This window comes from Ovis canadensis, chromosome 12, assembly GCF_042477335.2.
Source record: "Ovis canadensis isolate MfBH-ARS-UI-01 breed Bighorn chromosome 12, ARS-UI_OviCan_v2, whole genome shotgun sequence".
Lineage (NCBI taxonomy): Eukaryota > Metazoa > Chordata > Mammalia > Artiodactyla > Bovidae > Ovis > Ovis canadensis.
This window is the reverse complement of record NC_091256.1, coordinates 61,024,289-61,040,484: the sequence shown is the minus strand read 5'-3', so window position 1 is coordinate 61,040,484 and position 16,196 is coordinate 61,024,289. Positions and strand designations below refer to the sequence as shown.

General features: G+C 58.1%; 1 protein-coding gene across 1 annotated transcript in view; it reads right to left on the bottom strand.

Moving 5' to 3' along the window:
* The window catches only part of MORN1 (MORN repeat containing 1), a 48,960-nt gene that overhangs the window by 11,489 nt on the left and 21,275 nt on the right, over positions 1-16,196 (bottom strand). The window contains exons 10-12 of the mRNA XM_069544878.1: positions 15,849-15,973; positions 1,253-1,386; positions 1,081-1,154 (exon numbers count right to left, since the gene is read on the bottom strand). Of these exons, the coding sequence (XP_069400979.1) occupies positions 1,081-1,154; positions 1,253-1,386; positions 15,849-15,973 (333 nt within the window). The remainder of the gene's footprint in view (positions 1-1,080; positions 1,155-1,252; positions 1,387-15,848; positions 15,974-16,196) is intronic.

Here is a 16,196-nt window from a genome sequence, read left to right as displayed (position 1 = left end):
TTTCTCATTTTCCTAGAGTTTTGTGGCCGCGTCTCTGCCTGCCGGCCTCTGCTCTTTTGCATGGCTGTTTCCATGTGTGCCCTAGGCTGGTGGCAAGAGGTGTCCATGGCACCCAGACCATGACTCCCAAAGGCTGACGAGCCTCACGCTGGGGTTGGAGGCCAGACCTTGGGGGGAGGTGGGAGTCTCGGAGGGCCACATCCTCCCCTGGGCCTGGGTCTCTTCTCCAGACGGAAGGTTCCTGTCTTTGGGGTTCCGTGGCTGAATTGCCAGCCCAGGTCTGCTTTGCCTGACCACACCTCACAGGTTACACTCCAGGAGGAGACCTCAGATGGGGGTGCGCTGGTGGCTCCTTGGGGGCTGCCCGGTGCTCAGGGCTTTCAGGTGGGTGAGCATCAGTCCCACCCGAACCTCTGGAGCTGTGGGGCTTGGCGGGGAGGTGGAGGGCAAGAGGCTCCCAGGAATTTCTCTGGAATCCAGCCTTCCTCCTGAGAAGGAACAGCTGAGGGATGTCCCCTCGCCTCCCCCCAGACCCCCACGCAGCCCTGCCTACTTCTTCAGACAGAAACCTGAACTCAGCCTGGGTGAGCTCTGGTCTCCTTGCCTGCAGGCCGGGTGGCTGTGGCCCCAGGTATGTGACGGCCTGCACAGACAGATAGGGAGGCACACAGACAAAGCTCCAGGCCACGGTGCCGGCGTGTGAGGGCCTGCTGCCCGCCCGGGGGCCCTGGCCTCTGTCCATGCCAGAGCGTCTGCAGGCCCCTTGAGAGAGGGGATCCCTGTGACCACTCTGCTCCCCTGGCCTCAGGCCTGCCTGGGCGAATCCCCACATGGACAACAGCAGGACATGGGTGGGCTCCACCCAGCTGTCCGCTCCCAGGCAAGGCCCTCGGTACAGCAAGATCGCCATCCTAGACCAGGCCCCGGGCTCCATGGCGTCCAAGTCATCTCAGGCCCCGGGGATACCGGGCAGGCGGGTGGAGAAGGGCGCCATCCTGAGATGCACACACCTGGGAGGCCTGGCTGTGGCCCAGCTGATGGGGAGGTCAGAGCAACCCCAGCGCTGATGAGTGCTCCTACCTGCTTCTTCCTGGCGGGCCTTGCGCTATGGGCGTTGTTCCCCTGTGGTCCTGGCCTCTGGGCCTGCTGCCCACCTTTTAGAAGCAGCGGGTGGGGGCAGAGTTCAGCTCCCAGCTCCCCCATGCATGGCCTCGGTGTCAGGCTGAGCCTGTCATGGGTGTCCCATCCCTACCTCGTGGAGGCCCTCCAGAAACAGGATGGCGTGGTACCCTGGTGGTGGGGGCCCAAGGCGGACGTTGGAGAACTGGACGCAGCCTCGCTCTGCTCGCCGACGGCTCCTGGGACAGCTGGGCTCTTGTTTCCTGGCTGAGGGGAGAGGATTCCAGAAAAACAAAGGAAAAGGCCCTTTAAGTATCACAAAACAAAAGTCAGAAAGGACATTTCTTGTGGCCTCTCAGAAGTGGGACTTGTGTGGCTGAGGTTGTTGGGCCATGGAAGGCCACATGGGCCCTGGGGGGCCTGGCGCTACTGCCCAGAGTGCCGGCCACAGCCATCTCCAGGGGAGTGGCTGGGCTGGTATAGACACAGGGCCCCATGGGGTGTGGTTTTGGGTCCCCCGCTCTTCGATGCCCCTTTGCGGTCCACCACGAGGCCTGGCAGGTGGTGCTTTGGGGCTGAGGGGGGTCTCCTGTCACAACACCTGTGCCACTGAGGCCCTGGGTGTCCTGGACAGGACAGGACAGGCCCCGGGTCAGAGGCCTTGTGCTCAGCCAGGCAGAGCCTGGGAGGACATGCCTCCTCAATGAGGTCTACCCCATGTGGTGACGTCAGACCTCATCTGTGGCAAGCATAGAGCATGGAAGGGCCCACAGCTACGAGCCCCACAAGGGAGGCTGCCCCCCAAGGTGACCTGAAACCCTCTAGTGCTGGAGAACATCAGAGCGTTGGGTTTAATCTGCCTGTCCTGCGACAGGGACCCCACTGGGACCCCTGCCCACCCTGGCTTCCTCCAGCCCCTCCCCCAGGAGTCCTAAGGTGTGACGGCCACAGGGAGTGCTTCTACCGCTCCCCTTCCCCGTGTCTCTTCTGCCTGCGGGGGACCCTCGGTGTGGTGCTGTGCAGGGCCACCCCACGACCGTCCCAAACAGACGTACATCAGGCTTGCTCTCATATGCGGATGGACTCAGGGCTCTTCTGACCATCCTCTGCCCCAAGGGCCCTGCCCACGTGTACACAAGTGGGGAGGGGCCAAGGGGAGTTGGCTGGACACTCCTGCCAGCCAACTCTGCAGGGTGAACCCTTCATTGACCCCCTCAGTGGGGGTCTGAGTGAGTGGAGGGGTGTTTCTTCATCGGCCCCCTAAGGGGTTCTGGGCGAGTGGAGGGGTCTCTCCTCCATACTCTGGATGGGGCCCTGGGATGCAGGCATTAACATCCCTTCCCTGGAGCCCAGCTTCTGCAGGGAGAGGTGGAGACAGACCCCCAGAAGTATTTCCAAATTACAGGTGGGGAATTATTTCTCTCAGCGGGGTCTTAATCTCATTGTTACAGCACATTATAAAAGCAGAATCTTTGCTCCCCCAAGGACGTCCTCTGTGCACGCCGTTTCCCTGTCAGCTCAGCTGCCCGGGCACTGTGGATGTCCTGGGCAGCGACAGGAACGCGCTGCTGACGGAATCGTTTCCAGCTCTTAACGCACCGCGGCTTCCGTGCGGCTTCGCGTGAGCTAACGTCTCCCACCTCTGGACAGTAAAGACCAGTGCTGTGTCCTCTGCCAAGGTGACCAGCTAGTGGGCCCCAGACAGAGCTGGGCTTGCTGAGGCCATGGTTCCTCCTGGGCAGCAACCAGACCTAGGCCCACAAAGCACCGTATCAGGGTGCTGGGGACTAGGGGCCTGTGTGGAAACAAGCTGGTGTGCAAGTCCATGCACATCCACACTAAGCCTGAGCTGCCGCCCCCTGGCTCTGGGCACCAACGGGGCTGCTGGAAGAGGCCGGCCAGTCCTCCCGACCCTGTAGGCCGCCCGGAGCACGGGTGCTCCTGCGTCCTCCCCACGAGTGAGGAGGGACTGAGGAAGTGGGGCTGGACCGTGGAGTGAGACTCCAGTGCTCTGGGTGCACACATGACTCTGAAACCAAGTGGGCGGATGTGGCGAGGAGGGGATACCGAGACCCTGACAGCGGCTCAGGACGCCTCCGCCTGAGCCACAAGGGTGGGCACCCTGACCCCCAGGACGCCTGCTTACCATTCAGCGACAGAAGAGGAAGGGCTCCAAGACCCTTTTGTTGAGTGACAGAACCTGGCGCTGTCCAGCTGAAACCCCATAGGTAGCTCTACCTGCAGTCCTAGGAGGGAACCTTCTAGATTTGGGGACATGTGGACCTTGGCCTGGGGCTGGGGGCTGGGGTGGTCCCACCAAGGGTTGGGGGGGTCTGCCTTTGGAGTTGGGATCCTGGGCACAGGAGATGGGGGAGGGGTGTCCATCCGCACAGACACGCACTGCCCATGCTGGACGCCTGGCTACTCCTTGACACCTCCGCTCACCAGTCTCATACCTCTCAGGGGAACCCCCCAGCTGCCCACTGCCCTCCCTGGTGATTGCCACCCCACCGAGCCTTTCAGTTCCAGGCTCTGGATGTTCAGTCCACCCCTCATGCTCCGGCACATGGATCCATCTCTGCCTGTACCTCGAGCATGAGCTGGTCCTATCCTCACTCATGGCTGAGCTGTGCTGAGCCCTCTGGCCCTTGGTGCTGCTGGCCTCCGCCCCTGCCTCCCCATCAGGTCCTTGCTATGGGTGTGATGACCCCTCCCGACCCTGTCTGCCCTGTGTCCAACCTGGTCCCGAGAGTTTGAACCACCCATAGGAGAGGTGGGTGCCCCACGGGAGGGAGGACCCCACTTCTGACAACAGACTTGGCCACAGAGACCCCGCCAGGCCCCTGGTTGCCCACTGCCTTCCCTGGTGGGGACAGGCTAGCCGTTCTCCTGGCCGAGTGTGTGTGGGCCAAGTGGCCACTTCAAGTGTACCCGAGTCCTGAGGATGCTGCAGGAGAGGGAGACAGCCCCTACCCCTCATGTCCTGAAAGGGTCATCACTCCTGGGCGAGGGTCCTGCCTGGGCCTCCGAGGCCCTTGGGGCAGCTCCTGGTGCGTTTCAGTAGCCTCCCCAGCCAGGTGGCCTCGCAAGCAGGTTCGCGACTCCAGCTCTCTGGAGTGACTTCCGAACCTTTCTGTCGATTTTAATTACATCAATTAAGGCTTTATCAGCAAAATAAAGGTCACTGTGCTGCCTCCAGGGAGCAGGAGGCCGAGCTGGCCAGGGAGAGCGGGCAGCTTGACCTCTCCGGGAGGGAAATGCCAATTAATTATCTTTTTACAGCTGACTCAATTAGACTCCCTAATCACCTGTGTAGGACACAGGAGGCACAGAGACCTCGGGAATAAGCGCCGCTACTGTGGGCCCAGTGTCTCTGGGATAGCTGGCTCCAGGCAGGACGTTTGCTCTCTCACAAGACTTGTGCCCCTAGGAGGTTATCAGCCTGAAGAGGACCAGCTGGCCCATCTGTTGGTGACCAGACACACCAAGCCAGTCTCAGGGTAGACTCCATCAGCAAGGGGCTGGCTGGTTACAGAGACGGACATGCAGGTAGCTGGCAGCTGGCAGCCGGAAAGCAGGGAGGTCCATGCAGGAAGGACACCTGGGGCCCAGGGTCTTGATGGCCAAGGGCAGGGGAGGCAGCCTGAGGGCTGGGGGGGTCTCTCTGCCGTTCTCCAGCTGCCCAGGACCTGGGCGACAGCTCCCTCTGAGTTGTGTGCCAGCCTTCTGGGCCCCGTTTGTCCCTGGGCACACACAACTCTGCTGGGGCCTGGGGTCTGGCCTGGAGGGTCTGTCTTCAGCCGGTCAGCTGCCTCCCCACCTGGCACAGGTGTGCACACACGCACATGCGCACACACAAGTCCCGACTCTCACACTCCCTTGCCCAAGAGGCCTCCAGCCTCAGGGCCACTACCCTGTGACCCTCTCCATGGGCTGCCTGATGGCAACCTGTGGATGTGGTCGAGGGTGCCGACCTCACCCCCGAACAACGGAGCTGCCCCTACAGACCAGGCCTCGGTCCAGTCAGTGGTGTTTGCCTGGGAGGGCTTCCTAACGTCTGTCAAAAACCTCTTGAGTGACCCTTCCCCACAGGGCTCCTCCTCAGCCCTGTCGTGGCTCCTGGGGGGAAGGGGAGGTGGAGGAAAGAGAAAGTGCCACCCCCCCACAGTCACTGGAAGCTGTCCAGGCTCTTCCACGTACATTCAGTGAACCAGCCGAAGGGAGCAACCTGGATGTCTGGGTGAGCTCCCCCAACATCCGTCCTGGCGGCCACATCCTGCAGAGCCATCTGGGCTTCACTTCCCATGCAGTAGGCCCGAGGGCTGGGGCTCCCCCTGCAGTGGACCCATGCTCCTGTCCAGGGAGACGACAGGACAGAAATACTGGAGTCAGGGATGAGCAGCTCCGAGCCGCTGACATCTGACAGGTCAGTCTGTCCTGTTGGCTGATGGGGTGAGCGGTGTGGCTGGGAAAGTCGAGTGCACCCTGAGCCCCCCAGGTGATCAGAGCAGGGACCCTTAGCCCCTCTCAGTCCTGCCCTCCTGACCTTGGAGCCAGGAGTCAATTCTGGTGCCCATGAACCACTTGATACCAGATGGTTCAGGAGGGGAGGAGGTAAGAAAGGCCACGGGTCTTGGTTGTTTGAGGCCACAACTGCCTCAAAACCCTGCAGGTGGGTCCATGTGGCAGGGACCAGAGTGGATGGGCTACTGTGCCCCAAGCATGGCTGACATCCACCCAGAGTCCTGCTTTCTGACCCACCTGGCACCCCCTGGACAACACATCCTCTCTAAGGTTATGCTGTGAGCATCCTTCACCAAGTGGGGATTGTTTCTGTACAGAGAACAAAGCCAGAGCCTCATCCATTTCCTCCTGGCTCCTCCCCATCTCCCAGGGTCCCCGTCTACCTGGGCCTTTCTCCAGCTTCTCTTTGCTCACCTCTGCTGGCTCCTCCAACCCCAAACACGCTCCTCCCTAGACCTCCTTCCACACCTTGTTTGGATGCTGATACCCTGAGGAGTGAAGCCTGCTTCTCCTGGACAGTCCCTCCTGGCTCTATGGCCTCAGTTCTTAGGTGTCCTTAGGACCAGCTCTGCCTGCTGCATTGTCCTCACCACCCTGACTACCACCATCATCCCATCACCATCATCACCGTCTTCATCAACACCATCATCATCCTCATCACTACCACTTCACCATCTTCATCACCATCACCACCATCATATCACCTCCATCACCAGCATCATCATCACTGTCATCACCACCACAACTGTTCTCACCTCCACGGTAGGGTCACTCTGCACTCTCCAGGGGCCAGGTCCTTTGCTAAGCTCTTCCCAGGTGGTTTACACACATGGAACCCTCACCTCAGCCTAGAAGAGCCGCCATTGTCTCCTTGTTTAGAGAGGAGGAAACTGAGGACAGCCAGCTCTGGTCAAGGTGCCTGCTGCTCGGCTGGTGCCGCCATGGAGGCAGGTGCCCAGTTTGTCTTTGAAGAGCCCCAGGCTGGGCCTGCAGTTCCCTCAGGAGCCCCTGGAAGGGCGCCCGCCTCCATCCTGGTTGTGCTTGTCCAGGCTGCCTGCACCTGGGATGGAGACATGGGCCTAAGATCAGCCCTAGAAATAAATTCTCCGTGTGGGAAACACAGAGCCTTATCTGTAACTGGGCCCTCTTCCCAGCTGGGGGACTCAGCTTATTTTTTTAATATGAGATTTTCAAACTCAAGAATTTCCAGGCCAGCCAGAGGACTGTAACCTGGCCTGGCCTGGCCTGGCCTGGGAAGGGTGGGCATGTGGAACCTCCAGTTCCCCTGGTGGGTGGCTGCAGATCATACACAGCCTTGATATACTCCTTTCCCAATTTTGAACCAGTCTGTTCCATGTCTGGTTATAACTGTTGCTTCTTGACCCACATACAGGTTTCTCAGGAAACAGGTAAGGTGGTCTGGTACTCCCATCTCTTTAAGAATTTTCCACAGTTTGCTGTGATCCACACAATCAAAGGCTTTAATGTAGTCAATGAAGCAGATGTTTTGCTGGAACTCCCTTGCTTTCTCCATAATCCAGTGAATGTTGGCAATTTGATCTCTGGTTCCTCTGCCTTTTCTTAATCTAGGTTGCACATCTGGGAATTCTTGGTTCATGTACTGTTGAAGCCTGGCTTGAAGGATTTTGAACATAACCTTGTTAGCGTGTGGAATGAGTGCAATTGTATGGTAGTTTGAACATTCTTTGGCATTGCCCTTCTTTGGGATTGGAATGAAAACCGACCTTTTCCAGTCTTGTGGCCACTGCTGAGTTTTCCAAATTTGCTGGCCTATCAAGTGCAGCACTGTAGCAGCTCCTGGAGGTGCCCACTAGCCCACAGGTTCCCATCCATCCCCCAGCCCTTGGCCAGAGACTGGAAAGCAGCCAATGGCCCCGGGTGTTCCCTGTGAGTCCACTTTGTCTCGTGCAGGTGGCTCGCTAAGCAGTAGCCTCGTCCTGGGTGGAGGAGTAGACCCTCCTGGGTGGACCCCAGGAGTGGCCCAAGGACGCTTGCCCAAGGTCTCTCCTATAGAGATGTGTCCTTTTACATGCTGGGAACTTGCTGTTTCCGAAGCTACCACTTTAATGACAACCGTCCTTGAGGTCTCAGATGGCCCTGTTCAGAGGCCTCAGGGGCCATGAAGCAGCCTGAAGCAGGACAAGTGGCAACTGCTTTCCACCATGAGGGTCACTGCAGGGACCAGCCAGCAGGCAGGGGAGGCTGGATGGCTGCGGGGGAGGCCTGGGGTCTCCAGGGGCAGAAGCTTGTCTTTTGGAGTGATTGAGTCAGCCTCGGACTGGGCGGGGCTTGTACTTCTTCACAAGAGGGAACTCGCGTGCTTCTGTTCTTCCAGAAGAGTGGAGGGGTGTTTGTCGCTCTCTCTAGGAGACCATCAGGCCAGGAGCTTGTGGCTGGCATGTGGGGCCTGGTCATGCTATCTCTGCCTCCAGCCCCCTCCTGCACAGGGCAGGGTTGGCACAAGACCCGAGCTCCGAGGAAGGGAGGAACGGAGTCAGCAAACTGCCTTTAAAGAGAAAAAGTGGGGCTTCCCTGGCAGCCCAGCAGTTAAGAATCTGCCTTCCAATGCAGGGAACACAGGTTTGATCCTTCGTCAGGGAACTAAGATTTACATGCCATGGGACAAGCAAGCATGTGGGCCACGACTACTGACCCCACACTCTAAAACCTATACACCACAACTGGAGAGACAGTTGTGTTCCACAGGAAAGATCTAGCACAGCCAAAAACAGGTGCTGATTCCGAGGCTTCAAGAAAAGGCTTATAGGGGCTCCAGCTACCAGGTGCCTGGGAGCAGCTGGCGGTGGGGGGATGTTGGGGGGGTGGGGGGTTTTGGGGGGTGAGGGGGTTGGGGGCAGGACCCAAGGAGGCCACAAGACTCACCCTCTTCCCCGCACTGCTCTGGGAACCGTGCCCTGACTGAGGGGCGAGAGTACAGTCACATGCACACATAAGAGCGTGCACACACTCACACACACACGAGACTGTCACAGGGAAAACTCTCCCCAGTGCGAGGCCCCCAGACTCCAATGCACACACACACATACGTGTGTACAGAGATGTGTGCACACACCCCCCCACAAGTGCAGCCCCTCACCAGGCCCAGGCCCCTCCTCCTAGTCACCCAGTCTTGACTCTGCCCCCATCCCTGGGGCCCAGCTCAGGCCTGCCCTGCTGCCCCTGAGACCACAGTAACCCCCCAAGTAGACCCCTTCCTCCATCCCGGGTGCCTTTGGCATGCGCTTCCTGACAGAGGCTGGCTCCTGGCCTCTCGTGGGGAGCCCTGGACAAGTTAGGGCACCCACCTTGCCTCCCACCCTCCATAGTCTCCTGGTTGAAGCTGCTACTGGACCCCAGGGGCCACACTGTGTACCACGAGCCCCTGTGCCTCCCCTCCAGGCCGTGGACCCATTGACCAGCTGCGGCATCTCATTCAATCAGTGCAGGAGCCTGACCCAGCGCGGCGTTATGGGTGTTCCCTGTGGACAGGGGCCTACAGGCAGCATTTTGGCCAACGGAGGAAGGGGTTCGGTGACTTAGTAGGGTAATGGGGGGGGGCAGAAACTGTTCCTATGGGAACCCCTGGGGTGAGGGTGCAGACAGGCGGGGGCTCTGACCACAGAAGATGGGCAGCCCCACGGGGGCACCCAGGTGGGAGGCAGAAGGGGTGATGGAGGGGGAGGCCACCCCATCTGATCCTGGAAGCTGCCAGCAGCCACTGGCTAGTTAGTTGGCTTCCTGGCCAGAATCTGAACGTGAGGGAGACCAGGAAGCAAATAAGTGACCACCCTGGCTGGTCTGGTGGTTCTAAGTGGTCTGGGCCCCCATGACTCCCAAGGTCATGAAGAGAGCCCACTGGACGATCCCAGCAGTGGGGTCCTTGTCTCAGAGGCTGTGACCTGGGGCTGAGATGGGGGCCAGGCGCCATGTTGCCAGGAGGCTTGTTCAGGTCACCTACGGTTCAGTCCTTTCTAAGGACACAGGGGCACCCAGGGTGAGCATCCACATGGGTGCGCAGGTTTGTGGCCATACCAGACCTTGGCTGCACAGGGAGCCTGGGTGCACACTCACCTCCCTTTTTCTCTCCACCTCGTGCGGCCCACTGGACAGATGCCAGAGACCCACCATCAGGGGCCAAAGGGCATAGGGTGTCCAAGGCAGCACCAGAGTCCTTCTGCTGCCCATGCCCACGCCCACGGGGCTGCAAAACACATGGAGGGCTTGGTGCCCCGCAGCTCCTGGCTGGCCCCAGACCAGGCATCAAGTTGTGGGAAGGAGGAGCCGGAGGGGGCTCCCATTGGATGCTGGAGGTCAGGCCCCCACTTCCCTGCAGACAGACCCCTCTTCCTCCCTGGGCTTCCAGACCGCAGGATTGCCGCAGGGCCAGAAGGCTGTGTCCAGGAGAGCTGCCAGGGAGGGCACCCTCTGAGGCCCTGGCTCCCAGAAGCTGTGGTCTCGGGGGCCTGCAGCCCCTACCCCTCTGATGTGGGTTCCAGGCAGGCAGCTCCCTCCCATCTGAGTTCACTTCCCTTGTCCTCCACAGCATTGGCCCTGGAAGCAGCGCGGAATCTTTTTATATTTCCCTGGGACGTTCCTTCTAGCTGGGACAATTCCTAGACAAGAAATTTATAGCACAAATTTTCCTTTAAAAATACGGATCTTTCATGCTAATTCTGCCATAATTAACCATAGACAATTAATATTAAAATGCGTTATCACCCCAAGAGGCAATGAAATTTCCAGAAGATTTCTGCTATGCATTCCGTCACTTTTATTGGCAAGACTGGATTAGTGGCAAAGGGCACCTTGGTTTTTAAAATCGTCTCACAGATCCCCTCTGATGGACACTCAAAACCATGTTCAACAGTGAAAATGAGGGCCACTCAGATCAACTGGAAACATTTCCTGGTAGGGTTTTGTGCATTCAAAAAACCAACAACAACAAAAAAAAAACAAAAAAAACAAAACAGCAATCTGAGGTCCTCCCTCCCTGCTTTGGCGTTCTTTAGGTTCCCAAATCCAATTTACAGGGGATTGTCTGAGCCACCCGGGCTCTGCTAGCCTCACAATGTCCCTCTAGCAATTAGCAGCACCTGCATTAGGATTCAATGGACTTAAATTACTGGGGGGTGAGGCAGACACCCCACTGACAACAATTAACACAAAAGGGCTGCACCATTTAAAGCTGTGGGTGGGAATTACAAAAGGTTAAGAGACTAAATATAAAAAAATTTTTTTGAATATAAAATCAATGTGCTTTGTTACAAAAATCTGGGTGCTATAATTTAACCAAATTAGGGTTTAGAATATCTGGCAATAGTCCACGTCTATGACATCGTCTTTTATTCTCAACAGAAAGCAACTTGTCTATTCAAAAGTTAAAAACAATTAAACAACTGAAATATTTCATGTCAACAAAATAATAAAACACAGTTTTGAATTACGTACTACTGACATTAGGCCTTTGGAAAGGGAAAGCATTTTCTCTCCTCGTTTCACTTATTTGTATAATTGGAAGCCAAGTTCTCAGAGGTTCGTTTTCCTAATTGCCTGCGGATGCGGGAGTAGAGTGCTGACCCGCCATCTGTGAGAACCTGGCCCCGCTGGGGCTGGAGCAGGTGAGGGCTGAGCCCCCAGGGCAGGAGGCCTGCGGGAGGCTGGAGTCGGGGGTGAGACCCTGAGTGGGGGTGCTTCCCAGTGGCCCCTCCTTTGTAAACAGGCCCCGCACACCCACAGTTCTGATCCACTGACCAGGAGGCTACATTTTCTTCTGCCCAGAGAAGTTTGGGGTGCAGGGTGGGAGCACAGGGGTGCCGAGCCCCTGTAGCTGCACCTGCCGGCTGGGGTCTGTGCTCATGCACGTCTGGGCTGTCAGAACAAGTTGAAACAGGAAAGCTGCTTTTAAATGTAAGACGATGCGGGTTCCGTTCTAACTTGTGGTCAGCCTCAGCTTCGAGGCTTCTGCTCAGGGCTGTCTTTCCTCCCTCCTTTCCTGGGGCAGCCGACCTCTGGGAGACCCCTAACCACTCCAGGGTCTGAACCTGACCTTGTGCTCCAGGGTGGGAAGGGAGGTGGGCAGGAGGCCATAGCAGCTCCCCCCACCTGCTCACTGAATGCAGGGCTTCCTCTAGAAGCAGGGTAGCAGGTGCCCCTGCCAGGGTCAGCTGGACACGCCCAAGGGGCCTCGGCTCAGGGCAGGGCCCGGGGTTGCTGGCTCCTGATCCCCAGCATTCAGCCCTGGCTGGCCTGCCCCACTGAGTAGGCCCAGGGGCCCCTTGTCAGCTCCCGAGGCTGCGACATCCCCATGGCACAACCACACCATCTCCCTCGGTACCTGCTACTGCTAAGTCACTTGAGTTGTGTCCGACTCTGTGTGACCATAGACGGGAGCCCACGAGGCTCCCCCGTCCCTGGGATTCTCCAGGCAAGAACACTGGAGTGGGTTGCCATTTCCTTTTCCAATGCATGAAAGTGAAAAGTGAAAGGGAATTCGCTCAGTCGTGTCTGACTCTTTGCGACCCCATGGACCGCAGCCTACCAGGCTCCTCTGTCCATGGGATTTTCCAGGCAAGAGTACTGGAGTGGGGTGTTAACGGGTTTGGTAAAATGGGCTGGTGGTGAAGATGCTGATTCTGTTAGACCAGCAGGTACTGATGGAGAAGGCGATGGCACCCCAGCCTACAGTTCTGTCATGGGGCTGGAGGGTAAGGTTGGGGACAGGCAGGGGTCACAAATGGGCCTGCTTTCTACAAGGAGATGTGGGAGGAGGTGGGGGGTACTTGCACGGAGGTGGCAGGAGGCCCAGGTCCTTGCCCACAGGCTGTGTCCTGTCCAGCTCTGTGCCCTCCAGGGCCTGGTGGTACAGCAAGATGATGGGGCTTCTGATTTGGGCTTCAAACCACTTGGCAGATGACGAGAAATATCCAGCCTCCGCTTCTTCTCTGGTAGTAGAACCTGGTCCAAGCTGGCAAACTGCTTCTTGTCTCCGCATGGCCTAGTGGGGTCCTGTGACCAAGTTCTGGCCAGTGAGGTGTAAGCAGCAGTGGGAATAACCCCAGGAAGCTTTTTAGAAGGGAAGGGCTTCTGACTCCTCATGCTTCCCTCTTCCTGCTAGCTGGAATACGGCAGTGATGGCTGGCACTTGTGCAACCCTCAAGGGCCATGAGGTGGTGCACAGAGTAGCAGAATAGGAAACAGAGGCAGGAGTCCTTGGTCACTGAGAGACAGGTGACCACAATGAGGCTGCCGATGAGCACAAGGGGCCGGGTGACTAGGCTTTGGTGAGAGCTGCCCCATATCAGGCTGTGCTGGTCACAACAGGCAATCAGTAGTGCTTACAACTCTGGGGGGGAAGCTGGATATTTCACTGGACTCTTCTGGTTGGGGGGGTGGTCCCTGTAAGTCGCTTCAGTAGGAACAGTCACCTCAGAGGTTCTATTGGCTCAAGTTTCTTCTAGGACTTGTGCTGGGTTATCTTTGATCTGAAACCCACTGGGCTGTTCTTGAGACCACTTTGTGCAGGGATCCTGGCTGCGACCAGCAACCTGAAGAGACATTCTCCAGGCTGGGCCCATGGCAATGCCCCCGGCCTGAGACTCAGCAGGGGCCGCCCTCCGTGCTATGTCCTGCCCGTCAGACCTCACCCAGGGGAGCACACAGGCAGAGACAGCCACCTGAGACCCCTGGGGCCCTCAACAGGCTGGAGAAAGGGCTCGGGTCCCTAGTGAAGGTCTGGGTCTAAGAACCAAGCAAGAAAGGGTCATGGCTGTGCTGGGGTGAGTGTGAGGGGGAAAGGGCTGTTTTCCTGGTTCTGAGATACAGACATTCACCTGATGTGGAAACGACTCCTGGTTTGTGCTGCTCTTATGGTGGAGCTGTCCCAGAACACTGCGCTCTCTGGTTTCCTTCAGGACGAGGGAGGGATAAAGAAAACTTAAAAGTTAAAGATATCTATCCTCACATAGCTGGGCTTCCCAGGTGGTGCGATGGTAAAGAATCCACCTGCAATATGGGAGACCCAGGAGATGTGGGTTTGATCCCTGAGTGAGGAAGGTACCCTGGAGGAGGGAATGGCTGCCCACTCCAGTATTTTTGCCTGGGAATTCCTGTGGATGGAGGAGCCTGGCGGGCTATATCGTCCATGTGTTCGGACACGACTGAGACTGAGCCCATATACACACATCCCTGTATAGTCACAAAAGGAGGCTTTATCAGAACTAGGGAAGGCTTGGCCACTCCTCTGGCCATTTCAGGGCTTTGCTCCACCCACCAGGGCCCTAGGTCCGACTGTGTGTCCCCCAGACCCCCTGAACCCTGGGCCCTCCTTCCTGCTGACCATGTACATGACTCACAAGTTTTAACTGTCGTTGTTGTCGTTGTTCAGTTGCTCAGTTGTGTCTCTTTGTGACTCCATGGACTACAGCACACCAGGCTTCCCTGTCCTTCACCATCTCCCAGAGCTTGCTCAAACTCATATCCATTGAGTCAGTGATGCCAACCAACCATCTCATCCTCTGTCATTCCCTTCTCCTCTTGCCTTCAATCTTTCCCAGCATCAGGGTCTTTTCTAATGAGTCGGCTCTTCGCATCAGGTGGCCAGCGTGTTGGAGCTTCAGCTTCAGCTTCAGCATCAGTCCTTCCAGTGAACATTCAGGATGGGTGTTCTGTTACTCTCTTAGAGTTTCTCTCACTGGAGGCTGACTGCTCACCTCCTTGCAGCAGAGTTGGAGTGTGCACCACAGGACAGACAGATGCAGAGTGTTCACCACCCTGGGCTGACCCAGGCTCCCTAGCAACAGGCCCGAGGGGCTGGGGTATGGGGGGGTGGTGGGTGTCATCGTGGGGGGTGGAGACTTTCACCTGGAAGGGTCCCACATGAACCCACTCCCATGAGGGGCAGACTGAGTCCTAAGAGGGGCAGAAACAGGAGGAGTGTCCTCCATGCCCTCTAGATGGGGGCCTGCTCCCTCCTCAGGGCACTGTCCGGGGCCAGACCTGGTGGTAGGGCAGAGGGCGCGGGCGGGCTCAGTCCATCGTCCTGCAGGCAGATGCTGAGAGCACCTCATTTTGTAGAAGCGGAGCTGAGCCCCAGGGAGGTTCAGGCGGAAAGGGACGGAGTCGCTCCTGCTGAGCACCCAGGGCCTGTGACTCAGCCGCAAGCGCCGAAGGGGCTGGAGCTGAGTGGGTGCGGACCCCTTGGCTTCCCCACAAGCAGTTTTCTATGGTTTGACACCCACACGCTGGGTCCAGTCCAGGGGCCTGCACATGGTCACTGACGCGGGGCTCACACTTGGGCTGGCAGAGGGCCTGCTGCCCAGTGAGCACCTTTATGTAGAAACACCAGCACATTCTCGGATGACGGCAATGACAACGACAATGCAGCTAAATTTGCTTCCGTAAACAGAAGGGGACGCAGAGACAGGGTCCTGGGCCAGGTCGCCAAGGGTCCCCTGAACCAGCCAGCCCTGCCCACCCTGGCAGGGAGGGACCCAGGCCTTGGTCTGGACACTGCTCGATCTGACTCGGGCCCTGGACGCGGCCAGTCTATGCCCCTACCCACCCGGGGCGTCACCAAGGCGAAGGAGAATGTGAGGCCCTAAATTGAAGAGTATGCATCTGCCCTGTGAGGACCCCAGCTCCAATTACCCAGAGGCCCTCCCAGAAGGGTCGAGAACCTGGGGTACCAGGCGGGACCCCCACAGCTGGGACACTGCCCTCCCTTAACTAAAACACACCCTCTCCCGACTAAGAGTCCCAGGTTTGTGAGAGGATTCGATCCTCAGCTCTAACTACAGAGGTTAAAAACAGACGGCCTCACTCTGCGTTCACGGCCACAAGGGACATGCTTGTGGAGTGCACAGGACAGCAGTGCGGCAGCCTGGACCACTCACCTCCCACCCCTCCCCTTCCGGGGCTCTGGATCTGCATTGTGAGCTCGTCCAGCAGCCTAGACACAGGTCGGCCGCCCCTAGCCCGCCTTCAAACCCCCGGCCACAGTGACTGCCCTCGGAACTGTCTGGCCCAGGCCTGAGTGTGTCCTCCTGGGACATCCCAGGTCTCCCAGGTCCACTGTTCTCAGGGGTCAACTTCATTTTCTTCTACCCAGGTTTGGGGGACACTGCTGTCAGCTGTGCCTCCCTGAGCTCATGGTGCCCACCGTAGACCCGTCAGTTAGCCCCACTCACCAGGCAGGCCACTGGGGTCCCCCTCAGGCAGCAGTGAGAGGGCACTGGCACTTTCCAGGGCAGCTCTGGGCTGTGGGCCCTCGGACTCCAGGCTGGACAGAGGGTAGGAGATGCACTGGAATCCACTGTGGAGGGAAGGACAGCATCACGCAGCTGCAAAGATATGGAGTCCAGGGAGGAGAAAGGGCTGGGGTGGCTCCTCAGAGGCCAGGGGGTAGGAAGGAGGGAAGGGACAGTGTCTCACTTGGCCTCCCTGCCTCGCTGTCCTGGCCCAGGACCCCTTCCTTGCTCTGCCACCACTGTCAGAAGGGGCCTCGGTTTCCCCTTCGCCAGATCAGAGTGTGGTGA